The 25,479-nt window shown below is 52.0% G+C and overlaps 11 protein-coding genes across 11 annotated transcripts; 6 read left to right on the forward strand and 5 right to left on the reverse strand.

Moving 5' to 3' along the window:
- Positions 1-363: 363 nt before the first annotated feature.
- TGAM01_v209762 (chorismate mutase) lies at positions 364-1,301 on the forward strand (the record flags this gene model as incomplete). The annotated part of the gene is made up of 3 exons (XM_018808646.1): positions 364-434; positions 503-563; positions 636-1,301. 3 exons carry the CDS (start codon positions 364-366, stop codon positions 1,299-1,301), a joined length of 798 nt encoding a protein of 265 aa, XP_018658187.1.
- Positions 1,302-1,325: 24 nt separating this feature from the next.
- Positions 1,326-2,241, reverse strand: TGAM01_v209763 (protein BCP1; the record flags this gene model as incomplete). The annotated part of the gene is made up of 2 exons (XM_018808645.1): positions 1,326-2,096; positions 2,149-2,241. The coding sequence occupies 2 exons, from the start codon at positions 2,239-2,241 to the stop codon at positions 1,326-1,328; spliced, it is 864 nt and encodes a 287-aa protein (XP_018658186.1).
- Positions 2,242-2,733: 492 nt separating this feature from the next.
- On the forward strand, positions 2,734-4,628 carry TGAM01_v209764 (hypothetical protein; the record flags this gene model as incomplete). Its single annotated transcript, XM_018808644.1, has 3 exons — positions 2,734-3,168; positions 3,242-3,695; positions 3,766-4,628. 3 exons carry the CDS (start codon positions 2,734-2,736, stop codon positions 4,626-4,628), a joined length of 1,752 nt encoding a protein of 583 aa, XP_018658185.1.
- Positions 4,629-5,051: 423 nt separating this feature from the next.
- On the reverse strand, positions 5,052-6,427 carry TGAM01_v209765 (hypothetical protein; the record flags this gene model as incomplete). Its single annotated transcript, XM_018808643.1, has 2 exons — positions 5,052-6,028; positions 6,100-6,427. 2 exons carry the CDS (start codon positions 6,425-6,427, stop codon positions 5,052-5,054), a joined length of 1,305 nt encoding a protein of 434 aa, XP_018658184.1.
- An 865-nt stretch (positions 6,428-7,292) lies between these two features.
- Positions 7,293-8,722, reverse strand: TGAM01_v209766 (serine/threonine-protein phosphatase PP-X isozyme 1; the record flags this gene model as incomplete). Its single annotated transcript, XM_018808642.2, has 4 exons — positions 7,293-8,293; positions 8,362-8,452; positions 8,524-8,647; positions 8,706-8,722. The coding sequence occupies 4 exons, from the start codon at positions 8,720-8,722 to the stop codon at positions 7,293-7,295; spliced, it is 1,233 nt and encodes a 410-aa protein (XP_018658183.2).
- A 607-nt stretch (positions 8,723-9,329) lies between these two features.
- Positions 9,330-10,004, forward strand: TGAM01_v209767 (hypothetical protein; the record flags this gene model as incomplete). Its single annotated transcript, XM_024550631.1, has 2 exons — positions 9,330-9,529; positions 9,596-10,004. Coding segments are annotated over 2 exons (609 nt in total), but the record flags the coding sequence as incomplete, so codon positions are not given.
- A 1,543-nt stretch (positions 10,005-11,547) lies between these two features.
- Positions 11,548-12,381, forward strand: TGAM01_v209768 (hypothetical protein; the record flags this gene model as incomplete). The annotated part of the gene is made up of 2 exons (XM_024550632.1): positions 11,548-11,562; positions 12,082-12,381. 2 exons carry the CDS (start codon positions 11,548-11,550, stop codon positions 12,379-12,381), a joined length of 315 nt encoding a protein of 104 aa, XP_024404615.1.
- A 604-nt stretch (positions 12,382-12,985) lies between these two features.
- TGAM01_v209769 (hypothetical protein) lies at positions 12,986-15,698 on the reverse strand (the record flags this gene model as incomplete). The annotated part of the gene is made up of 3 exons (XM_018808639.1): positions 12,986-13,724; positions 13,786-14,858; positions 14,925-15,698. 3 exons carry the CDS (start codon positions 15,696-15,698, stop codon positions 12,986-12,988), a joined length of 2,586 nt encoding a protein of 861 aa, XP_018658180.1.
- TGAM01_v209770 (hypothetical protein) lies at positions 15,184-15,770 on the forward strand (the record flags this gene model as incomplete). The annotated part of the gene is made up of 2 exons (XM_024550633.1): positions 15,184-15,203; positions 15,281-15,770. The coding sequence occupies 2 exons, from the start codon at positions 15,184-15,186 to the stop codon at positions 15,768-15,770; spliced, it is 510 nt and encodes a 169-aa protein (XP_024404616.1).
- Positions 15,771-18,163: 2,393 nt separating this feature from the next.
- TGAM01_v209771 (hypothetical protein) lies at positions 18,164-18,532 on the reverse strand (the record flags this gene model as incomplete). The annotated part of the gene is made up of 1 exon (XM_018808638.1): positions 18,164-18,532. One exon carries the CDS (start codon positions 18,530-18,532, stop codon positions 18,164-18,166), a length of 369 nt encoding a protein of 122 aa, XP_018658179.1.
- A 3,633-nt stretch (positions 18,533-22,165) lies between these two features.
- TGAM01_v209772 (hypothetical protein) lies at positions 22,166-23,396 on the forward strand (the record flags this gene model as incomplete). The annotated part of the gene is made up of 4 exons (XM_018808637.1): positions 22,166-22,302; positions 22,411-22,601; positions 22,657-22,870; positions 22,946-23,396. 4 exons carry the CDS (start codon positions 22,166-22,168, stop codon positions 23,394-23,396), a joined length of 993 nt encoding a protein of 330 aa, XP_018658178.1.
- Positions 23,397-25,479: the final 2,083 nt, after the last annotated feature.

Raw genomic sequence — 25,479 nt, forward strand, 5'->3', positions numbered from 1 at the left:
CGGCTCAGGTGTAGCACTTACTGCATGTAGATGCTGCTGCTGCTACTACTAGTAAATCGCAAGCTGCCGCTGAAGAATGGAGGGGCTCTTGGCTTTTGAGCTCCAGAGACGAGTCCCGTCAGACGCCGGTCTCGGGAGCGGCTCAACCTCCAATTCACGTCAACTCCCCCACCACGGTCGCATTGCAGATCTGAGGTCTTCCTGCACGTCAGCTTACCTTACCACTGAATCCTTTTGCGGATGCGTGTATAAGGAGTCTGGTATATAAAGCCTTCATTGAGCTGTTCACCGCGCGCAATCCAGCGAGATCAAGCCTGATTCTTTTGCTTCCCAAGACGACTCACATCAAGCTCAATCGCCAAGATGGATTCTGCCGTGGACATGGCCGACAGCTCGCGCGCGCTGGATCTTTCACGCATCCGCTTCCAGCTCATGTCAGTATCGCTGCTCCCAGCGTGCTTCTCCTTGACCGTCTTTTTCACCTGTCTAACACGCTGCGCAGCCGTCTCGAAGACACAATCACCTTCCATCTCATTGAGAGAGTCCAGTTTCCTCTAAACAAGGTGATACACGAATGCCATCCTCGACAAGATCTGTACTATAAGCATGTGCATTGCTAACCAAGCTCTATCTAGACCATCTACACACCAGGAGCTCTTCCCATCCCTGATAGCAGCCTGAGCTTCTTTGATTATTACTTTTCGCAGCAAGAGAAGCTTCAGTCTCTTATTCGCCGTTTCGAGTCACCCGACGAATACGCCTTCTTCCCAGAGGCAATCCAGACACCCCTGCTAAAACCTCTCAACTATCCCAAGATCTTACACAAGAACGACGTTTGCGTCAACGACAAGATCAAGAAGTTCTACATTGAGAAATTCTTGCCTGTTGTGTGCCCCAACTTTGGCCGCGAAGACCGAGGAGAGTCACAGGAAAACTACGGCTCGACGTCCACTTGCGATATCGCTTGTCTACAGGCACTATCCAGGAGAATCCACTTTGGCAAATTCGTCGCCGAGTCCAAGTTCCAGTCGGACCCCGAGCTCTACACACAGCTGATCAAGGCTGAGGATCGGGAGGCCATTGGCGAGTCCATCACTAACAGGGCTGTGGAGCAGCAAGTTCTCGATCGCTTACGTCTCAAGGCGGAGACCTACGGCAAGGACCCGTCAACGCTGGGAGGAATAGAGCAGCCTGTCAAGATCAATGTAGATGCGGTGGTGTCCATGTACAAGGACTTTGTCATTCCATTGACCAAGGAGGTGGAAGTTGAGTACTTGATGCAGAGGCTCCTACCAGAATAGTAGAGCAATTCGTTATTATTGTCTTCACTGCGGCGCAGCTATATATTCACCAACGGCCTTGACGGCCTCCTTGAATTTACCCGCCTCAATGAGAATCATGTGCCCAAATGTCTTAATACCCAACTCCTGAAATGCTCGCTTGCTATCTGCCACCGCGTCATCTTCTTTCGTATATCGGAAACTGCCGTGCGCCACTGCGTATTTCTGTAGAATCTCATCTTCGGGATGGAAGTGGAATGTCGATGCCTCCTCCTTGGCCTTTTTGCGCTTTCGGTCTTCCACATCAAGCGTTGATTCAACCTCCTGATACGTCCTGGAGAATACCAGGTAGTAGGAGAAGTCGTATGGCTCCTTGTCTTCCAATGCGTCTTCCACCTCTTCAACCAGCATGGTGTACAGCGGAGGCGCGATTTCGGACGGCATGTTGATCAGTCGCTCTGAGAAGACGAGGCCAACGGGCTTTTGTGCGTTGATGAGCTCGGCCACGGCAGATATTGAGGGGTTGGTCTGGGCCTTTTCTGCGAGGTACTTGAGAATATCCTTCATAGGCTCCTTCTCGCGATGTTCATATGTGTTGAGGACCGTGAGCATGGCATAGGCATCGTTGGCCTTGCCGTCGACCTTGACTGTCGAGCCGATTGTCGGTTGTGATAGGATAAGGTCTGACAGAGCAGACATGTTGAAGAGATTGGCATCGACATCGAAGAGCTGTCGAAGTAGCGACTTTGTGCCGTGGAAATCGATCTCGGGGTCGAAATTGAACCACTCGAAATCAACATTGACCATGTCAAAGTCCTAGGAAATGTCAGCGACAGCTGGAGCTTTCTCGCGTCTCATCTCATCTCACCTCGTCATCGCTGCTGTCCTCATCCATGCGATCAGCGCCGCCATCCACCGGAGGAACGTCCTTGGCCTCTTCTCTTGATCTCTTTTTGCCCATTGTGATTTGTCTTTATGTTTTGCGACGTAGAAACTGGTTATGCGCGCGCTCCGCAGTGACAATGCAATCTTTTTGGCTCGCCGCAAAGCCGCAGTGGATTAGAGCTTCGATAACGAATTTTTGCGTCCAAAGAACCCCGCGCTATACCGTATGTAGCCACGATAAGAGCTCTCATGCGTCTAATTAGGCGCGATAAGCTGCGCCTAGCTGGCCAATTACCGCCCACTCCCCAGACTCACCTCTCGTGCCCACTTTCGGTGTCGTCGCCAGCCTGCCCAGTTACATAGCCGAACCGAACCAGCTTGCCTTGGAGACGCCATCAGCTTTGCGCGTTCATCTTCAGCCGTCTTCTCACCGGGCTTTGCGGCATGAGCGACGCCCAATTGTGAGAGAATCGCCTACATCTACTGCCCGTCTCTCCAAGACTCGCCCTTCTCCGCCTATACCTGCTCCAATATTGCCTCTCATCCCACGAGGAACGAACGCCTCATCATGGACTATAGCGCCTCTATACACGAGACCGAGGACCCGGCGGCTTCTCCATGGGGCAATACTCCAGGCTCCTCTCCTCAGCATGATCGCACGACCTTTGGGAGCATCACGGGCGATGCTCATGTTCCCGCGTTCCCGTACACCCCGCAATCGTCCAACGGCCTGGGGCATGGCGGAGAGGACTCTTTCCCAGTGTCTGGTGTAGCCACGCCTGCACCAGCCGAGCAAGACGAGGCCGCATTGGCTGCGCATCCCGAATCCGGAGAAATTCCTCAGTCTGCTGGATTTGAGGGACCTCCCCAACCAGGTGCTGCGACAGGCGCTCAGCCGGAAGAGCCTCGAAAGCCCCCGCAGCCCCAGTTCCGGCTGCAGGCGAAGATTACAGGATTGGAGCGGACAGGAAAGAAGGATCCCATCCTGAGATTCGACGTACATGTAAGCTTCTTTCTTTGATTCTCACTTCACCGGTGAAACATTGCGAGAATTCTAACCGGCTCGCTTTTTCTAGACAAACCTGCCCCGATTCCGCACCACCCAGTACCGAGATGTCCGACGATTGCATTCCGAATTCGTCAAGCTTGGCGAGCACCTAATATCTGCTAATCCCGAGGCGCTGGTGCCCGCGGTTCCTCCTGCCATCACATCAGCTGGTGCCGGCACAGAGGAGGACGAATCCCGAGTCAAGGCTTTGATGCAAAGATGGTTCAACTACGTGTGCGGGAACGAGGTATTAATGAGAGACGACGAGATGGTGCTTTTCGTTGAGAGCGATTTTGGCTACAGCCCGTTGGTGAAGAGGAAGCAGCCCGCAACTGGTGTTCGCAGGAAAATCTTGAAGCAGTTTGCTCCGCCTCCCGATGATACCCCTGAGCTCGCAGAGGCTCGTCCCATCGTTAAACTGTTTTATCTTGGCACGATGGATGCAGGCCACAAGGTTGACAAGCTCGTCAAGGCTAGAAGAGGTGAGGAAAATTCATAATGCCCATCAAGCAACTAGATTTTCTTATCTTACTAACTCTCAATGACATACAGGTCTTGGTCTTGCCGAGTCTGATTATGGTGTGAAACTTGGCGCCATGCACGTCCAGGAACCGCATCCAGGCCTGGCAAACGCCTACAAGAAGCTTGGCCGAGTCATTCAGACTGTCGGCGACTACCACGCCGCCCAAGCCACAGCCGAGGCAGCTACCATTGGAGACCCATTCCAGTATCATTCTCAGGACGCCTTCATCGTCAAGGAGACCCTCACCAACCGACAGATCCTCATCCGCGAATTCCTACAAGCTCAGGAAGTCACGCGGAGCAAGCTAAATGCCGCTGATCGCCTCAAAGCCAGCTCCAGCGTCAGACGCGAAAAGGTCGACGAGGCAATCTCAGCACTTGACGAGGCCCGAACAAACGAAACCCACCTCTTCAACAAGACAAGCCGAGTCACCCAGACCCTCGTCCAGGAGCGCCGCAGATGGTTTGACAGGACAGCCAGCGACCTACGCATGGAAATCCGCGAACTCGTCCTCCGAGAAATTGAAGCCGAGCGTCGAACCCTGGCCCTCCTCGAAAGCGTCCGAGCAGACGTCCGGTCCATCGACGCCTCCGGTGGCCTCAGCCGCCTGGGTCGCGAGTCCCACCCCACCGTGCGACGAACCAGCCTCGCTGCCAGCCAGGGTCCTAAGGGCGATGCTTGGAGCGGCGTTCCTCGTCGATCGGACGCCACGAGCCGCACCACTTCCGGCGTCGGCAAGCTGGCCGAAGAGGCTGAAGGAGAAGACAGCCAGGAGTCTGGTTCAGGCAAGCTTGGCCCCGGCCTCGGCAATCTGGCTGGTTTGGAAGAAGATGACGAGGACCGAATTGACGCGCGGAATGCGGCGAGTCGGCTGGCAACGAGCACTTTTTAGAGACGAGAGAGGGATGATTACTATATGATGATGGATGATGCGCTTTCTATACTCTACTTGCTATTTGGTTGCCAAAAAGTGTGCGCGGCTGTTGTCTTTGTAAAAATTACTAGTCTTCTTTCCTTCAGACGAGCACATGTTTATATCAATTTACTGAAGGGCCAAAGTCAACGAATAAGATGGAAATATGGACATAGAAATAGTCACCTACTAATCCATAACTGTGAATTTTTTGCAGACTCTCTGTACCTATAGCACCAGTTGTCTCACACCTAACGCCAGCCCTCGTCATATCAATATCTATCAATCATTCCCATGTGTTATTACAAAGAACGCCTCGTCGTAATGCCTTTAAAAGCAGGAGAAAACAAAGATGAAAGCTAAAAGAAACGTTTCTAAACGCCACGAAAACATCTTTCATCACTAAACGAGTATATCCCCTGTGCCTGGAACGTTAAACGCAGATGAAGAGGAGTACTCTGACGACCCACCACGTCGAGCTGCCGCATGCTTGCCAGACTCAATGGCATGGAATTTCTTGCCCACGTCTCGTGCTTGGTTGACACCCTGCATGATGGAATTCAGCAGGCCGACAAGGTTGACATTGTTCGTCTCGCTTTGCACTTCCTTTTCGAAAGCTTCCTTGTCTGATGGGATGACGAGATCGAGCCGACTGATGAGAGCTTGAATTTGCCTGAGGACATTCGATGATGGTGTGGTATTGTTGGAGTCCGTATCCATGCTCTCTTCCTGAGAAGCTCCGGTGGTAAAAGAGGGTGGCAGACGCTCCAGGTAAGCAGTGATGAGCTGGATTCTAGAGTGAAGCATCTTGATGGCGTTTGCCTTGGCCGTCAACGAGGCAAGCATCTCATCCTCCTCCCGCGTGAGAACTGCTGCATCATCCAGCAGCTCATCCTTCTTCTCGTCAACCTCGCTTTCCACCAGCCTTCGTTTTCCTTTTCCGTTTGACTCAATCGAGCGAGCAGGTCGTTCATCCTTGGCAGCTGATGCAGGGGCACTGGCAGTGGCATTTCCACCACCGCTGGCGACGTAGTTCATGCTAATCATCTCGGTTTCATCGGTCTCGACGGAATACGGCACCTCTCGGAACTTCAATTTAAGCAAGTTCTCCCCATCTTCCATTTTCTTATCCTCTCCATCATTCTCAGCCTTGGCATCGTCGACTTCGTAGTTGCTTTCGTAAATCGTCAGTGGCAGTTTACCGCCCACTGAGTGCTCCATGACCTCTTGAGGGTGGAAGCCCAGCAGAATGGCGGATTCGTTCCAGCCCTCGAGGATCTGGCTGTGGATAGGCAAGACGGTGGATGAGGGACCTGAGGGCGGCAACAGAGTGTACCAGCCGACAAAGTCTAGTTTTCGATCCTTGTGGACAAGGCACACTGGAAGCAAATGCAGTTGTTAGCAAGGCATTGAGAGATTCTCGGGTCGTGGTGTTTTGGGGTCGACGTACTCTGCTCTAATCTTGAACTAAAATTTACAGGATCAATCAAATAGCCTCCCTCCATTAGCGGAGCTTCCTGGATATGGCAGTCGAAAGCGTGTTCGATGGTGATTTCTCGGCCATTCTGTTGGCCGAGGAGAGCTCCGATAATGGGGCCCTTACTCCCTCGGAGGGTGTGCCGTGTGATGTAGTCGGAAATTGTGAGAAGCACCAGCGGATGCAATACAGCCTGGAGCTGCGAGCTCTTCTGGGTGGACAGCAGCGAGCCTTGACTGGGCTGCACAGGGTTCTTGAGTGTCGCAGTGTTCACCGGGTTCTCGGTGCTAGCAGTGACCATGATGGCGAAAAGAAGCTGCTCGTAGCAGATACGTCTATAGAATCCTCTTCGTGGAGAGAAAATCTGCCGTTGAGGTTGTAGTTCTACAGGTGAAAAGTGAAGTGTTGTATGGCGATGATGAAGCACCGTGTGGAGCTGGAGCTGGTTTAGGTTGGACGTTGAATCAACGACTTGCCCCGCGTGCCGTGGGGCTGGCATGACAGCGGGCGCGATGACTAAGCTGGAGCAGAAGTATGTTTGATGCCTGCTTGAGCTACCCTTGACTCTCTCATCTATCAGCCAAAAGATGCTCTCTGGCGAAGAGATAGGCTTGATTAAGAGTATCAAGATAAAAGCAAGTAAAGAAAACGTGTTCGTAATATGAAATGGTAGTAGTTTTCCTGTGATTCAGCCTTCCCGAGAGTTTGTTATTGCTTGACGCTGGATTTTATGTATGAGTTTTGCTGTTACCGTTGTCGCGTTATAGTTTCTCCTATATTGCATTCTATGACCCATGTCACCAGCATATACATTGAACGTATCTGCATGAGGCATCCAACCCTTCAGTAGTATAACATATTTACAAAAAAAAAAAAAGAAAGAAAAAAAAAAAAGGTTTGAAAGGGAGGCAATACGCGGTATCATTGTGATGTCTAGTGCTGTATATAAATTCGTGAAAAACCCCCCTACGCCATAACAAATCTCGTAACCCGAGTACATGTATATTCGCCGTCCAGAAAATGGAATAAAAGTAAAAACATTCTTACGCCCTCTGCTGCGCTTGGATAGAACTGAGTACCAAATATACAGGAAGGGTAACTTGACCAAGGGGCGTAAAGAAGCAGCCTCTAAATGGCCGGCAAAAAAGAAACAAGCAACCATTCTCTTACAAGAAATAGTCAGCGACTGGCTTCTTGGCTGGCATCCCCCTAGAGTCTTGGGGCGCAGCTTGGAATACCCGATATCGTCGAGCAGGGCCATTTTTCGGGCCACCCCTCGACTCGATAACGGCGCCAGAACTGCGGCCTACATCTCCGTTTGTCCTCTGGAAAATGCCAGTACCTGACTCATCCTCGGTAAGCTCCAGCACGGCCGCAACATTGCCGCATCGGTAGCAGTAGTTTGGAGCTGACCAGACGGTGACAATGGAGGCGTCAAACATCTCCTTGAATCCCTCCATGACCAGCTGGTGTGCACGAGCAATGAGACTCAGATCATTTCGATGGTTGAAGACCTTGACAATATCGGCTCCGAATAGAAACCCAGCTCCTCGGGGCGAAAGCCCCCAACCGTCAATTTCGTCTGGATCGGACCACAGTAGATCACACATGGCTCCCTCATGAGGGACTTCCTGCTTCCGGTCAATGAGCCGTATTTTGTCTACTGTGTCGACCAACGGGCTCAGTCCACCATGCACACAGAGAATGGCCCCTGTCGGATTGCCCACGCTTCCACTGCTGGACCCTGACGCTCCTGAACCAGGCGGGCCAGTCTTATCTGCTGTGCTTTTATTAGGAGCTTCGAGCTTCTCTTGAGAAGCTGATTGGTTGGCGCGCTGGCGAGGGAAGCGGCTGATGATGGAGCCTGCTTGGTCGCAGACTTCGATTTCGGTGTCGTCGTCCTCCGGCATGCCAGGTGATAGAGTGCTAGACGCCCCCAGAACTATGGCTCCAAGGGCGAGATAGTCAAAAACATCACAGCAGTAGCGCCATACGTTTGCGCTGCCGTATTTTCGAAGGCATTCGTCGTAAAAGCCATATACCGTCGTTATTTGGCGAGATTCGTGATTGCCGCGGATCAGCGTCATCCGATCTGGGTATCGGACTTTGAGACAAAGCAATAACAGGAATGATTCGAGAGAGTAGAAACCACGGTCGACGAAGTCACCTAACGCATTCCACAGGTGTTAATATCCATGAGACGTACTCAGAATGGGCTGAAAAGAATTGTCATACCCATAAAGAGATAATTCGTGTCGGGGACATCGCCGCCGACGCGGAACAGCTCCATCAGATCATGAAACTGGCCGTGAATATCACCGCATATCTAATCATTGCAAATAAGCTTGGTCAACTCCCATCCTTGTCATATCAAAAGGTGTCGATAGAGAGGCTTACTGTTACCGGCGCCGTCACGGTGACGACGTTGCCCTCCTCGATCAGAAGCTCTCTGGCGCGGTGACAGAGCTCCCGCACCTGGTCTTCCGGAATGGGCCGGCATGAGCGCAGTTGCGCGATCGCCCTAAAGACGGTATTAGCGGCTGAACAGCACTCTGAGGCTAGGTTAAAGTGAGACTGACTTGTCGAGATCGCTCATGATGGGAGAGGCAGAGAGAAAGACGGTAGGTCGACAGAGGTCGCACGAGAGGTGCGCCGGTCGGGCTGCAGCGATAATCGAGTCGGATAGCAAGGCGGCTATAACATATCTCGGGGATGGGTCGCTGAAGATCAAGCAGTAGCCAATGCTCGCTTGATACTGGAAAAGGCAGAGTCGCGTGCAGATAAGAGAGGTTGAAGATTAAAAATGGATCGGCGCTATCGCGTTCTGCTCTCCGGATTGAAGTGGCATGCCCGCTATTGCGCTAACACTGCGGTACTGCGTACGGCCTCTCAGTTGAGTGACTGCGCCGGCCGCCGTCAAACCTCAACATGAACTTTTTAGACATCAGCTCTTCACTTACAATGTGCATGTTGATAACACTACTACTTCGTATCACTTTGTATCAAGATTGGTTAATGTAAAAGTAGTAAAAGCAGCAGGTCTCTCTCATCCAAGCTTCGCTTTCAAGCGTTTACAGACCTGGCAGGGTTAGCTTTCAGTGGACACTTTAGCGCTTCAGCACCTTCTTTAGAGTGCGGCTCCCGAGTTCTTGGGACGCCGCAGGAATTACGTTGTGCCGCGCTCCGGATGCGGCAACCTCTAGCTCCAAGCTAAGCGCCAGCCAATCAGAGAGCTTGTTATCGAATCATCGGGAAATCGCTTCTGCACCACCGGGCGTCTTTTTTCTGCCCGCTCGAATTGCCAGCAGCTATGGGTCCTGGGCTCTGCTCCTAAGAAGACGCTCATCGCCAACCTCCAATTGGGCGTGAATCGTGGCCAGAAGGAACATGCCACGGTCCCCTTGTGAGCCCCCAATGGCTGGCTGTCGCCGGTATGGAAGCAGCTCGACTAACATGTCAAACTTTGCAGCTCCAAACACCACAACCGATCAGTCCCGCTAAGTCCCGGGGATTGCCCAGCCATGACACCACATCTTCACCCCAGGTCGCGCATGACCTCGTCTCTATTCGCTACGACACTGATTGCCAGCTTCTTCGTTGTTGCGCTGCCGCATGTTCTGCCATGCCCGGTGCCGCGGACCAAGTACGCCGATGGGGAGATTATCGTCGATGAGAACGGCAGACGGAAGAGATGGAGGAGCAGGGACACTATCGTTGCAAAGGACGGACTTGTGCAATTCAACCAGACGACGGACGACGACTATGAGCATGCAGAGGAGCGAGCAAAGAGAGAGTGCCCAGTGCCAAAGCCTGGAGGCATGCTAGGCGAATGGCTTGGATTCCACGCCACCAATGACAAGACGAGAGCAAGCAGATGACGATTGATACCACCCAAAAGAGAACAATAAAAAGAAACAAACAGACAAACGAACCAAAAGTGTCGAGTTCCAGCGCGAGACCGTTTTGTGAATGAGTAAATTGAGGCAGAGATCGACAATGTGTCTAATTCGCCAAGACCAACTCGACAGGGCCGGCCAAGAGATGCGGTCTTTGTTTCATGCGTGGCTTGGGCACAGCTGTGATATCAAACCATACAGAAACATATCATCTATCGGGCTCTGTGTCTTTTAAATTGTCCTTGTTACTATGTTTAGCTCACCTGTTCACGTAGGTTCCGTCCTCCGGGCGCCTCCGCAAACAGCCGAGACCTCAAGAGGTAGTTGGTCACTCCGAACTCAGAGTTTATCGCATGATTATTGTTAGAGATAACTTTAACTAACCTTGAAAACCTTAGCAATAAGCCTGTAAGTAAGGCGGGTGCGTCGTTTATGTTTCTGCAAGGGCTTCTAAACTTGGTTGTAGGAAACATCCCGAGAAAAACTTCCAAACAGGAGACGCTCTGGCGCGACCCCAACCGAGCGGCTTCTTGGCAGCAGCTGCACGGCCATCACATCCATCACACTGCTTCCGCCATCTAGACCTTGGCCCTTTGTGCGGCTTTGTTTGTTGCCGGGCGATCTGGTGTCGGAGAGTGGCCGGGGCCTGAAACCTGCCCCGCGACCTCTCAAACGTGGGAGCCGGCAGAGCGTTGACAGCCTGTTGCCCCATACAGCGACACTTGCCGCATTCGGCAGCCTTCCTCAGCAAGGCCCCTAGCCGTTTCTGCGACGCCTCACCTTCACCATCGCTCAGCCTTCTCAACCCGCACTATGCCCAAACTTGCGATGGTCCAGTTTGAGCTTTGCTGACTTACTCTGGGAGGACCTTGAACTCTGTGTCGCATCATTTGCGCTCGCTTTCTTAATCGCCCTTGTCGGGAGACGGTTTGTGTTTCGCATTTGATTCCTCCAGTCTTCCCGATTCACGAAGCTTGGCTTACACTACATCCCAGCCCAGGAGCCTCTTCAGTTCTCATTGGGGTATTATGGAGTTCCAAATGACATTATGGTGATCAGCCGAGATCAGAGATGGCACTGGAGCCAGGAACCACCCAACGGACCAGGGGCTCTATCCCCAGGATGTAGCCTCTGGATATCACCACATCCGGTCTCAGGGAGGGCGCGCAAGCGATGATACCTCACTGCCTAGCTGCCAGGCTTCGGATGAAGTCGAAGCAGAACGAAGCTTGGTCCAAAGCTTGGCCACGGAATCATCCGAGGTATCCTCTTTCCACGACATGGAAGAGAAGTATATTATGCCTCTCCGCCGCCCCTCTCAGTTCTCCTTTCTTCTCTTTTTTCCTCAGGGTCGCTGCGCTTCACTCATCTACATTCAATTCTTCTCTTTTTTCCTCAACAAGAGCTGTGCTCTGTTGCTTTGATTCATTGAAACCTCTGCTTGATCAACCATCCTTTGACTTTCTCATTTCCTTGTTCAACTTTATTTTTATTTTTATTTCTTCTCTTTTCCACATCATTCAAGATGAAGCCTTCTTCAGTCCTTCTTCTCACTGCCGCTGGCCTGGCAACAGCCCTTCCGGCCCAGCCTATCGCCGTTCGTTCGGAGATTCAGGATGCCCCTGTTGCTCGATCTTTCCTTGAGCGCGCCGTCGATGTCATCTTCGCTAGAGATTTGGTTCCCCTGAATGCCAACACTGCGTCTCCACCTGCTGCTGATGCCGCTGCTGGCAAGAAGGGTGCCGCTGCTACCACCACGAGCGCTGCTGCTGCTGCCACTACTTCTGCGGCTGGTGCAAACAACGCTGCTGCTCCTCCTGCAGCTACTGATTCAGTCGCCGCTCCTCCTCCTCCAGCGGCTACTGATTCTGTTGTTCCCCCTCCCCCTCCTGCGGCTACCGATGCCACCGCTGCTCCTCCTCCTCCTGCAGCCACCGATGCTGTCCCTCCTCCTCCTCCTGCGGCTACTGATGCTGCCGGTGCCCCTCCTCCTCCTCCCGCTGCTGGCAACGGTACTGCCTCAGCAGGCAACGGCGGTAAGGGCAAGGGTCAGGGCAAGGGCAAGGGTCAAGGAAAGGGCCAGGGCCAAGGCAAAGGCAAGGGCGGCAACAACAACAACAACAACAAGAACGGCCTTGGTGATGCTATCGGCGGCGCTCTCGCTCAGCTCGGCCTGGATGGCGTCCTCAATGTTGGCAAGATCAACAGCCTCAGCGGCGCTCAACAGATCCAGCTGCTCTCTCAAATCACCACCATCCAGACACTGGCTGACTTGTCAATGGTCAACTCCAAGCAAGTCGCCGGCGCGCTGAACCAGGGCTTCAAGAGCAGCGGTCTCAATGTTGTCATCAACGGTTAAAAACAGGGAATGAAGAGGCTATACCGTACAGTCGGAGTGTGAAAAGAAAAAGAGAAAACAAGAAATGAAACGAAATGGGATATGAATCAGGAGCGTTGAGATGGTTGATCTGGCGCTCTCATGTAACGCGGAGAGAGTATGTAGGATCGTGATAAATAACCCAAGGAAAAAATTGAAAGAATTGCCGAATCAACAAGTGTCCTGTAAATATGCATGCTCAGAAATCGTAGCCACGTTCACGTCTTAACCATCTTGTCCTAAGGTATAGCAGCGCTTCATAACATACAATCTTCGCGAACGTAAGAACCAACAGGAGACAAAATCTAGGGGTGAACGAATTATTTAACACGAGGACATAGTACAATGATAGATGCAACACAGGGGGAAAACCCAGAGCCATCCGTATCAAAAAGAAGAATTGTCTTCAATGTTCAAAGTTTTCCACACTCAGACAGCTACCACTTGATAAACTCCCACCATCCATCCATTCCAACCCATGTCTTATTCAATATCCGTTCCCGCTCAGCTATAACACCCACGAGAAAAATACAATAAAATAGTAAAATAAAGGAATTTTTTCAAATTGTATAAACAAATAAGAAAATCAACCAACTACAGCCTTCATACTCAGACTCTCAAGAAAGCCTCCCAAGTCCTCCTTCTTGACCTCCACAACAGAATGCTCAAAGCTGTCGATTCTCACGCGCGCACTCGTCTCAGAGACGACTTCTTGGAACGCATTCCCAAACTTGTTCAGGCCATAGCCTCGGTCATTTTCCGCATCATCATCATCCGCATCGTCTTCCGATTCTGACGATTCTGACCCTTCGGACTCCGTCTCCAGCTCGTCATCGTCGCCGTCATCATCGTTGGCGGCGGCCCGTCGAGCGGCGCGCTTCTCCTCTTTAATCTTTTCTTTCGCCTGTCGAGCCTCCTCTTTCTTCTTGGTCTTGGCGTCCTTGTTTGTCTGTCTCTCCTGCTTGGTCGCCCTATTCATAAAGACGGTATCTGGCCCACCGCCGCCACCTGTGCCAACGACAATGTAAACTCCGCGCTTCTCGTTTAAGCTTGCTACCACCAGGGGTGTTCCACGGCCGCCGTGAGATAGCTTTCCTTGTGATTCTTTTTCTTGCTCGGCCAACGCTTCTCCGATCCAGAGAGCTAGTTTTGTCAACGCCGCTGGGTGGGTAAAGAGAGCTACGTCTGGGCCATCCTTGACAACACACATCCGAAAAGCCCGAAGGTGCTTGATTTGCTTCTTGTTGATCAGTGATGTCCCTGTTCGGTAGATTGCACGGTGTAGGAATTGTGCGGTTGGTAGCCCAGCCTTCAGCGCATCGATACTATAAAATTTGTCAGTACAACATGTCTCTTCTTCCACAATTGTTTATGGATTTAGCTCACTTTTCCAACGCGTCATAAGCCTCCCAAAAGCGAGTAATCCACTCCTCGCCTTGGGCAGCTAGTTCCGACTCGTCCTCCATCTCCCGTGTTATCTGGCTCGGCCCTGGATTTGTCGCTTCTAGAGTTTGGGCATGTTTGCCCACTTCTAATAGCGCACCAATCACGACACCGACGTCTTGAGCACTGAGAGTTGCACGCCAGCCCCAACTTCGGACAAAACCCCATCCATCCTTGGCTCCCGCTCGATCTTTACCGTCAGTGTCGACCGAAGGAACCATCTCGTCGAGGTTGTAGAGAGACCCGTATTTTAGCAGTTTCGCTCTTAGCTCACGCTTTAGTATCATATCCATGTGAGTGTAATTCTGCTTGCACTGCGCCAGGCTGACCCCCATCTTGGCGAGAAGCTTGTGGAGTCGTTTGATACCCGATTCACTCCAGGTTTTTAGCCTAGAGAATAGATACGGCGAATGTAGCATGCTATCGTAGAGGCTCCAATGTCGAATCAGGAGAAACTTTGGCTCCGGTGAGAGACGGATCCCTGTGTCTTCAGGATTCCTCGCCGTGGTCGGTATGATGCCATTGTTTTCAGGGACTGCCTTTCCGTTTGCGACTTCTGGTGGATTCAATCTCCGGACCTCGTCTCGCAAGAGTTGCCGTAGACGAGCACCTCGTACGCCAAACCACCCCGATGGCTTCCCAGAACCTCCAGACCGAACAGGTGCAGCAACACCTGCTGACGACCTTCCATATAGCTCCATAGATGTAACGCCCACTATTGCAAGCCAAAGGAGGTCATTGTCATCGCGACCTAATTCGGAGGCTAACGAGTACATCATTGATGAGATGGGCTCGGCAAAAGACGAGCCCATCTTGTAGTATTGGTGCAAAACGGTCTCGTTTTCTCGTCGCATTCGTAGTAGTCGTTTTCTCAGAGAACGAGCTGAAGCGGCGGGCAAGGGTTGGGCCCCTGAAGGCGGCTCAACTGGATCGCTTGACAGTATCGGACCAGGATCTCGGATGGACAGCAGGCCCCTAGGCTCCGGTCGGGTAGGAGATCCGACTATCGAACTCGACTATGTGTATGCCTGGTTAGAATTGCTTTACAATGAATCAGCAGCACTTTGCTATTCTATACGTACGGAATTGCTTCTTCGCCGCTGGCGAGGCCGCGACTCATCGTCGTCGCTGGAATCATCTTCATTCAAGCTCTTCCTCTTTTGCCCCGCATGAGCAGACTCGTTGCCAAAATCCCCGTCATCCTCGTCATTGTCATCCTCGCTAGAGTTGTCGTCGTCGTCGTCGCCTTGCCCCTCAATGTCCGGCATATCTAGAAGCGCAAGGTATGCCTCGCGTTCCGTCGTGAGGTCGCCTTCAATGTCGCCATCGTCGAACACCACAATGCCACCCCTGCCCGAGTTGTAAGCCCGATCGATGGCTCCTCCTGAGACTCCAATTGGACTCCTCGACTTGTACGAGCTTGATACCTGGTTGACAGCTTCGAGTGGGAAGCCGCCGAAAACGTTGGCCAGATTCCACGGCCGATGCGCATCGAGAACCCAAACTTCAACGCCGCTGTAGGGAGATTCCTCGCCCTCGGGCTCCAGACCCAGCAGCGGTCCAAGGTCGACCATGCCTCCAACGCCGAGGCAAACAACGACGCCGCCACTGCCACCTTGCGACTCCATCATCGGGACGACAAGCTCCCTGCCAGCCTTCTCCAGGTCATTGTATCCCGCGACGGGCTGGATCTTGTGGGGAATATAGTCATGTTTGAGAAGGCGAGTGAGGATTCGGCATGCGCAGAGAGCGTCCGGCTCGAGGGCCACGAGGATCAATACCGGCGGAGAGAGAGGATGGCGAGTGTTTTGCAGATGCGAGTAGAGCTTCGATATCAGGGAACGCGGCAGATACATGGCTCGGATTGGCGATTCTGTATGTCTATATCAACACCCAATGGAAGCAATCTGTCAAGGATGATGGACTAGAAGCTAGAAAGCAAAGCTTTTGTGTCCTTTGTTTGCTGAATAGGAGACAATTGCCCGGCTCACGCGCCCAGATCCTGGCCTGGCCGTGACAGAAAAGGGAACCGGCGTCAGACACGGGCCGTCAAAGCGCATAGCACATGTAATCTAGGAGGGTTGTTTCAAGTGGAGAATCCGCAAAAGTAGAAACGAAGAATGAAGGATTTTAAAGAAGCAGATGCAGCATATCAATGCGAAAATAGACAAGACATAAGAAGAATAAAAAGGCTAGGAGCAAATAAAATGCTGAAGCTGAAGCTGATGTCGAGCTGCTGTAAGGCTAAGTAAGGCGACACACTCTATTTTTTGTTTGCTTTGCAGAGATCGATCTTGAAGCCCACGATGGCATGTTTTTGCGCTAGGAAACGCGTTTGGCCATTAAAAGCAGCGCCCACTGAATGACGCGCACCGCGACGAGCTTTAGCGGGAAGCAGCAATGGAGGGGTCCTCGACGAAAGTGGGGCATGAATGCGGAACGGCGCCGCGAAACTGGCAAAAGAATATCCGGTCCATAAAAACACTTTTCTGAACTGGTGCGAATAGACGGCATGTAAGTGAGCAAAATGTTGTGCATATGCCTGGACCCTCCCCGATTTTCCGTATCCACGTTGGTAAAGCTTAGTACTTTTTTAATTAGGTCCTACTTAGTTATTTGTCACTGTTTCCAGACCTATTGGGGAGAAAAACCCGCTGCCATGTCTCGCCGCTAACCTTTTGCTATCGCACTGCAGATGTATTGAATGCATGAAAAAGCGCCCTCCGATCTACATTAAACAACGAGGGCGCGCGGGGGAAAAAAGAGAAAGAAAGGAAAAAAATAGGCTCGATAGACACACTATCCACGAAGCAACGCAGATCTGCAGGAAAGTAAAAAAGAATAAATACCTGATACATGCGTCACCTGCCTCGGACCCAGCCAAAAAGGGATGGCCTACCCGTCCCGTAGCCCGTTACATTTCAAACGCCCTTTTTGTCCAAAATCTGACCTCAAGACCAAAATTATATCATATCGTTCTCATCTTCTGCAAGGCCAAATGTCCATCATTATCAACCAATGCAAGTAATATTGCTGGTATTGGGGAAACCGTGCTACGATAGATGTATTTCGGCCCGCTCGGCTGCCAAATAAATTAATACAGTCAGCATAATGTCTGGTATAGTCTACAGTCCAGTGGTGGGTTCATTTATTGGTCCATGGTATGGCACACGTTCAAAGTGGAAAAATATACGACAATTCAGTCTGCGGCTAAGGCCAATTATCCACACACTCTTCGGAGGACTTGAAAATGCGTGACTTTAGCGGATACGAGAGTACTCGGCGGGAAATCCGAGGTAAGGTGGTAAAAGTACTACCTGTGGCCTCCAGCTGTGGACTCTTGTTTTCCTGTAATCTTAAGACAGGCTTCCCATTTCCAGGATCGTTCACTCTTCCTTGGCCAGTGCTGGCTTCTTCATGACCACTAGGAAAGGACGGGCATCTCGGAATAGTTGAGGTAACTGGTGGCTCGTAGCCAAAGACGTTGAAGTAACAAGCTGTAGAGCTACCGTATTGATTTGTTATCGTACGACTCGTGACCATGTCTGGGAGGAAATTCATATACTACCTATTATCAGGCTTCTTAAAGGGGGAAGAGACGACCGATCTACTCCTTTTCCAGACTGTTCTAGCTTGCAAGGCATTATCCGAAGTGAGCATCTGCTAGTTAGTACCATATCGCGGCTCTCGCTATCCCAGTATCTTTCATCAAATACATAGTAGCTGGTAAGCCCAGATACATGTAGTACAATGATATGCGGCATGATACTGTCAGAAATATCCAAGAAAAGGCACCTTTCCGCTGAAACAAGAGGCTAAACTAATCATAAGGGTCATAATATCTGACGGACAAACACGAACCTCTACCAGCTGTGTGGTAAATGACGGCACCAGAGACCAGAGACCAGAGACCAGAGACCAGAGACCAGAGACCCTTTCGGACCCCCGCCCTTTCTCAGGGAGGGTGTGGATGGCTCCATTCAACGAATGGTACGATGTTGATGCTCGTGTGCGTTTCATGCACGCCCATGCGTTTGGGACTTATGCGCGGAAGACGGCAGAGAGCGCCTATAGCATGGGCTGGACAGGTTGCTGCTGACACCGAGGACAGGCAGCCGGGTCCTCCACGAATGTTTGATTTCTGACCCGGATGAGGGAAACATGTGAAAGCCAGCTCGTGCCTGCTGGGAGCGCAAATCAGTGCTACGAAAGAGGCGTCCGGCGCCAGCCACGCTGCACATCTGCCGGGATAGACTGCCTGGATGGATGGCTGGCTGGTCTTGTTTCATTCACCATGTCGGCGTCTACCCCGCCGCCAGCTTCAAAGCGTTGGGACTGGGATAGGGCCGGCTGCCGGCTGTAGCAGATCAGCCTCAGGTGGAAGCAGAAGGGTGGAACCCGGTGCTCTTAGCCGCGTGCTGGAGGGTCTGGCAGCGCCAAGTACGGGTACGAATCCGTCGTCTTGCGCCTGCAGCGACATGTTTGCTCCCACCAACGCCTGGAGTCCGGCTTCCAGAGTGCTGTTCCTCGCCCCGCAGCAGTTCCTTGCTGCTGTCTCGCCGGCGTGGTCGCCTGCCGCGCCGCCGGTACCAGTACGCCGTGCCTGCTGCAGTCGCATCGGGATGCCCTGTAGCGGTACACCCGACATTGCCCAAGGCTCGCGTAGCTGTTGCGGAACTGCCGAGTGCATCCAGGATGCCTCGCTTGGCGATGGATGTTGGCTCGTCGCTGTCTCTTTTGTTCCATCTGACCCCTCGCGCACTCGCAGATGAGATGAGATGAGATGACAAACACAAGACGAAGACGTCGTTTTTTCTCCGAGCCGAGAAAACCCCCGTCAGTCTCTACCGCCAGGCCGGTACGCGTTGGCTGCTCTGCCCTTCAGCTGGGTCGCACCGCCCGGAGCACCTTTTGCTGAGACAGACCCGGAGTGCAGCCACATTGCTTGCCGTAATGCGGACTTGAATTGTGCCGCGAATCGAGGAGTGTCCAATTCTGGCATCGACAACCGTGTCCGAGTGGTGTCTGGAGTGGCGCCGCCACGTCCTTGGACTGCTCACCGCCCTTATTCCGTCCGTAGCTTCGCAGCTCCTCAATTCTGTGCGGCCGAGAAAGGGAACCTGCCGGAACGCTGCCAGGGCCTTGCGTAGCGCCTAGACGCCCGCTCGTGTCAAGCTGTGGACTGCTGCCACGCTGGTTTTCCCGCCCCCGGGCCCTTTTCTCCCACAGAGGATGACACACCGCACCAGACTGTCGGGTCCGGCTGTTGAAATTTTTGTCTTTTTTTTTTTTTTCGGAGAGGGGGGTGCGCACAGTTGAGCCAAGCGGCGTTAGGCCTGCACTGCTGTTAATTTAAAAACAAGACGACCTCGCCAGCCTATGCAGGACGGCGTTGTATCAGTATCATTGGCACTGGAGCAATAAGAACGGCCACTAGACTCGCCTATTTGCTTGTAGCCCTGGTGGCTGCAACGGATGAGTAGGTAGGTCCAAGTATTACACCACCGCTAAGTCGGTAGACTTGCTCAGGACAAGGCGCCCAGGGGAGCTTGGCGATGGTTTTGGCTTGGCGACAAACTAGACGGCGCTACATGGCGTTGGCTGCGGCTCTCTTTGACTCTTTCTTTGACTCTTTGGCTCTTTGCCTCTCGCGCTTGTTCGTTTGCCCACGCCCTGCCTCTTGGTAATTATCGATACCTATGATGTTGATCCTATGTCTTGTTAGCAAAGTCCCTGGCAGGGCGCATTCGCACTAGGTCGGAACAGTCGTGCTCCATTCACGCACTTGTAGAAGTACTTACTGTATCAATCATCCAAACAGCCACCGACTAATGCACTGTATTAGCGGACCTGAGAATGTTGTTGGACGGTGGCCCGCGCTGAGCTGCTAAGCGGAACGGTCCACTGCCTTAGCCATGCAATGAGCTGTTGCGACGCGCATGATGGAGTGCACACCATGGCATCATTAGTGGCCCAGCAGCTAGCTGCTCTCTGACACTCCTTGTCAACACTCATCATGATGCTAACTAGCCGGTTGCGGCGTCTCTGCCTCTGGTGCGTGGCGTTTCGGTGTCTCGATGCTCCTCGATGCTTCTTTCAAGTGCCAGGCTCTTTTGACAAAGCAGCATTGGAAGCCAAGAGCGCAAAGGAGCTCGCTCGGTTAGCAGCCGCTCGCATCATTTACACCGCCGTAGTCGCGGCCCACGCAAAGGCGGTCGGTAGCTGTGCCCTCCAGCAACGAGGCAGGAGCTACCTAGGTATACTAGGCAAGTACTTGTACCTACATTAGTACCGCCAGGCTGGGCTACCGCACTTCCAACGGTGAGCAGTTCCTTCCTGCACATACATAGATACTATTAGTATGCAATGCCTCTGGGATACTGGGTTAGAGCGCTCCTGCTGAGACTATAGTCGGCATTAGTGCTCGCCTTGACTGCTCTTACTTGCCTGGGATTCTACCAATCGAGAGACGGCAGGAGCTCACAAGGAGATGTATTCTAATGTAATGGGGTCGGGGCGCAATAAAGGCGTTGGGGCACCTCTCACGTACACAGCAGGTATATTCCTCTCTTCGGCTCATCGCATCGGAAGATTTTCTTTGGCCGTGAAACGACACAAGTCCACACCAGGTCCCGTCAGGACTGATGCCTTAGTGTCTCAGACCCAAGGTACTGCCTGCTCGGGCCAGGCTGCCTGCCCCTCTTGTAGCGGTCATTCCCGGTACCTCCCAGGTACAAATGCGCACTCATTACGTCTTCCAAAGGCCTTCCCTTGAATGGACCGTCGACCAGAACTCGCCATGCTGCCAATTAACTCCGCCGCTGCATGCCATTGCCGCCCAGATATTCCCGCTTCTGGCATCTTCTGGGCCTGCTTTGGCGGCTTGCTTCAGCCACGGGAGCGCCACCAACATGAAGCTTGCACCTCCACGGACTGCATCAGATATGCACTCCATGCCTGCTAGCAGTCATGCTCAGAACCCTGCGAGAAAGGCCTTCGACTGCTGCTAGAGGCCCCCGCCTTTTCCTCGTCGTCTTTGGCCGCTTTTGCTCTTCTCTCGCTATGGCTCCGGCTGCTCTCCCTCCCTTCCCAATCCGCCGAACGGTCTCAAGTCCCGACATGACGGCGGCCCAGGAATACGGAACCTGCTAAGAAAATCCAGCCACTGCTCTCCACCCCGCTATCACGTCCCAGATCGCTGGCTACCGACGGCCAACGCACATATCACAGCCGAAGCCTATTTGCCCTGGAGCCACGCCCTCTTTTTCGCTTTTGGCGTGCTCTGCTCCACGCCCCCAGGAGGGTCCTCTTTGCGCACATGCCTTGAGGTAGCAGTACCAGTACCAGTACCTCCAGCCTGCAGCAGGGGACCGTGCCTGCGCATGTACAGCTAAAACTGAGCAGACTCCCACCGTCTGGCCTGCCAGAGCTCCGTCTCGACTCTATCCTCACGACTCTGGCTCTGCTCAATTGCCACATCTCCTTTTCCCGTCCGTCATCCAGCACCTCTTCTGCTCGACTCCCGGATCCCTGCCGCGGGCCCGGCCCTTGACTGCCAGCGCTGAACCTTGTCTGACGCCGCACCGCACCGCCTATAAGAGCTGTCAGGGCAGTGCTTATGTGCTTGTCTGACCCTCCATCCCAAGCCGCTGGGAGAGCGACCTAACACGCACAGAGGCTCTGGATTGCCACGAGCGCCTCGCATTGGCCAGCAGGAAGCCCTTGCCTCGCCGGGTCCCATCCTAGAGTGCCCACCGACCCGACCGGTGACGCTGGATCCAGCCTACTGGGCCTCTAGGACATTGCATTTGGTGTGTTTCTGTCTTGTCTGTGTGTGTATAGTGCGCGTGTGGTTTTCTGGAATCTGCGCCCTTCTCCGTCCGTGCCAAATTTCTGCTTCCGGCTCGGGTTCTCGTTTCTGGGGGCGTGGCTCATTTGCGTTCTTATGGTACCATAGCCAATTTGATCGAGGCACCCTTTCAGCCCTCTTTTTCCCTCCTCTGGCAGGACCACCCACTTCTGCGAATCATTCTTGGAGCTTTCCACTTCAGTCTCAAATTAGATCGACCTTGGCTCCCTAAACCAGAGGCGCTCTACTCATTTCTCTTTCTCACTCTTTCCCTAGTAGGCATCGTCTTCAGTCTTCTGATCGACGGGCTCGTCTGCATCTGCATCTGCGGAAACTGGAAACTTCAACTGGCTTGGGAACGCCTTCACAGCTCACACGCTTCTCTGAAATTCTCTCCCTTTTTTCTACCCCCCGCCCACTCCTCTCCACCGGTTTTTGCCTTCGAGGCTCTTTCATTGTATACACTAGGCGATCATGAGTAACCAGGGGTCGGGTGGCGATCACCACGGCTCGAGCGAGGACTCGACGTCAGACTATGCCGACAGCATTGACTTTTCTGAATTCACATCCATCGACACCGCTCAGATGGTTCACAGATACCGAAATGGCAGGTATGTCATAGATGAATCTCCGATACACTGCCGCCACCTGTAGATGACAACAGGAAGAATGAAAAACAAGAAGCCAGGTCAAGTTGATGAATGCTAATCAGTAGCTAGACGGTATCAGGGATGGTTTGAGGGACGATATGGGCTACCAAACGACGACACAGAACAGGGCCGTGAGCACCTCAAGCACAGGGTCTACTCGGATTACCTCCTCGGCGGCGAATTCTTCATCTCACCGATCGGCAGCAACCCCCAGAAAATTGTCGATTTGGGCACCGGCGCTGGATTTTGGCCTGTTGACGGTTCGTCAAGAGCTATTCCATATTCATTCATGCATCAGCTAACATAATTACAAAGTGGCTGAGAAATACCCTAGTGCTCGTGTCATTGGAAGCGACATTTCAGCTATTCAGCCTCCCTGGTCTCCGCCAAATGTTGAATTTCGGGTAGAGGATCTCGATGACGAAAACCATCCTTGGACGAGGATCTACGCCGGTGCCGACCTTATCCATACCAGATCAGTCATACAAACCGTTCGCAACCCCGAACTATTTCTCCAAAGAGCTTTCGAGTAAGATGATGATGACTCCCCGTCTTTACCTCTTCCGCGTATAAGAGAAGAGAGTATTCTGACCAAACACTATAGGAATTTGAAACCGGGCGGGTGGCTTGAATGCCACGATCTTTTTATACCTCTGATGTACGAAGACGGCACTGTAGCAACAGATCATCCCGTTCAGCGCCTATATGACCTCGTAAACGACGGACCATTCGCAAGACGATATGGCTGGCAGCTTTACCTTCCCCCGAGATTGCCGCAAATTCTTCGAGACATGGGCTTCGTCAACATTCAAGAACAGCATACACCAATCCCCGTTGGCAGATGGTCGCGGCGCTCAAGAGACAGGGAAATGGGCATGTTCAACCAGGACAACCTCATCGACTGGACCGCGGCCTTGCTCATCAGGCACGAAGATTTGGGAATATCAGAAGAAGAAGCACGACAGCTTTGTCAGGAGACTCTTATGGCCATGGACAACAACAAAATCCATGCTCTGCTCGACTGGGGGGTTGTCTGGGCACAGAAGCCTCTATGATGGCGTTGCTGCCTTGCATAAATGTGATGTGCACGAGACATCAGTTTACGCGAAAAGACGACAGAATCAAAAGAACAAGGAATATTGGATGAAAGAGCCCGCAGAGTGGCGTTGATGAGAGGCAACACTCCTTGTGGTATAAAGTATTGGATGCCCTTCTCTATCATGCGTTTAATGATACAATGGTTTCTTCTTGGAAAGAGTCTTTCATTACGATAAATGACGACGCCATCTACTCTTGACTACATATTACCTCATTCGCTGCACATTTCCTCCCTTTTCCCCTGACCAACACAATTTCTCACAACTCTACCACCTACCACCTCATCACTCGCATACGACGCATCTAGGAAAATAATTGCATCATGGGACCGGAAAAAACAACGCAAGAATAAATCAAAAACATATTGGGGGTTAATGGGAAGAACCACGGCGCTGGCTCGGTACTTGGGAAGCGGACAAAGGTCGGCAAGGGCTGCATCATCCTGTTTTGGCAATTTCCTTGGGTAGTATCTAAAGAAGGGCAGATATCCACTTTTTTTGCATTTTTTCCCGTCTTCTTTCACGTCTGGATCTTGAATAACGAAAACGGGCATTTGATGGTTGTTAATGGGCTGGGTTTTTTCTTTCTTTTTTCTTCCAACGTCTTGGCACAAGGAGACCTGGCATGGCTTCTGGGTGCGAGTTTATGGGGGGATCTCCCTGAGATTAGGTCATATGGAAAGAGGTGGGATGGTTGGGTTGCAATGTGGCTGCTTGGAGGCGAACCATTATGCCTTCTCATGCTTGGGCCGCCACAGAGGCAGATTCCGATAACCGTTGGACACCAAGAAAAGAGCGGGTGACCGGGAATGTTGGCAGTTACGGTGTAGATGCTGCCAAATGTCTCGTCACGAAAGAGTGATCTGGGAACAGGCCAACCCTGGCTTCGACACCCTGGTCTGACGACTTGTCCTATCTTGTCTCTGTTATCCACTTTGATACTCTGTTTTGAACACCGCTGTCTTTGATCCGCTTCTCTTTGCAGCAACGAGGCGGCCCTGTCCAAATTCAATGTCGTCAACTTGCGTTTGTAAGCCTCTGCAACCCCATGCAGTCAAGCCTCCGTGATTCTCTCTCTGTTCCCTTTGCCTTTTGTTCTCTCTGCTCACATGCACACCGATCGGATATCGCGCAACGTCCCTTGCTCCATCCGCACTTTTGCACAGGTGCAATGCATTAGCCGCCCATCGAAGGGGCGCCCCCAGATCAGAGTCAGGCGAAGATCTCGTATGTCCACCACACGATTCGGTACTGCATGTACGCATGGGATGGCCGAGACTAATGGGGAGGCGGCGGCGATGACATGACCCGATCAGTTTTGTGGCGGAGATATGGTTCCAGTACCCTTGTCAAATATATTTTATTCTGTATCTTGTTACTTTTGCTCTTGCTCTGTAGTGCTTGGGTATGACTAATGCTTCATCCTAATAGTATATAATATCAACTGCTACTAATTTCTCTATTCTTCTCTCTTCTCTCTGACCTCCGATTTTTATTTACATACCCTTAGTCCTTAAGAAAGGGTTAGCGGGCGTTAAATTTTAGTATTTTAAGTGAGTGAGTGATGTGATGGGCATTAAGTGTATATGTGATATATGCAGAGCGAATGTTGATATCAATTTGGTATTTTGCTAGCAGTCAAGGTATGTTTATAGACATGTAGATGCCCGCTTATTCATCTGCTGGTCTAAAAAGGACAAAAAATGCAATCCGCAAAAACCACCGCATATCAACTTGATGTCAAGCTGCAAATGCCTCTTTTGGTGTACTTTGATGCGTATATGCCGATGAGTCGGTGTTTTCCAGAACAAGCCAAAGCGTTGCAATGGGATAAATACATGGACCCGTTTAGATAACCCCCGCTCTAAACAAGCACCTAGAACCAACAGCATCCCTTCTTTTGCTCTCTCTCTAACCAACTGGTTATCTGTGTACAATAATCATCTACCAGTACTAGGTAGAGCTAGTTCTTACATTCCCTGCATCCCTTTTTTCACTAGGTTACGGCTATTGCGACGGGCATACCGCGCAACCCGTAAAA

Source organism: Trichoderma gamsii (genome assembly GCF_001481775.2).
Source record: "Trichoderma gamsii strain T6085 chromosome Unknown Scaffold_51.2, whole genome shotgun sequence".
Lineage (NCBI taxonomy): Eukaryota > Fungi > Ascomycota > Sordariomycetes > Hypocreales > Hypocreaceae > Trichoderma > Trichoderma gamsii.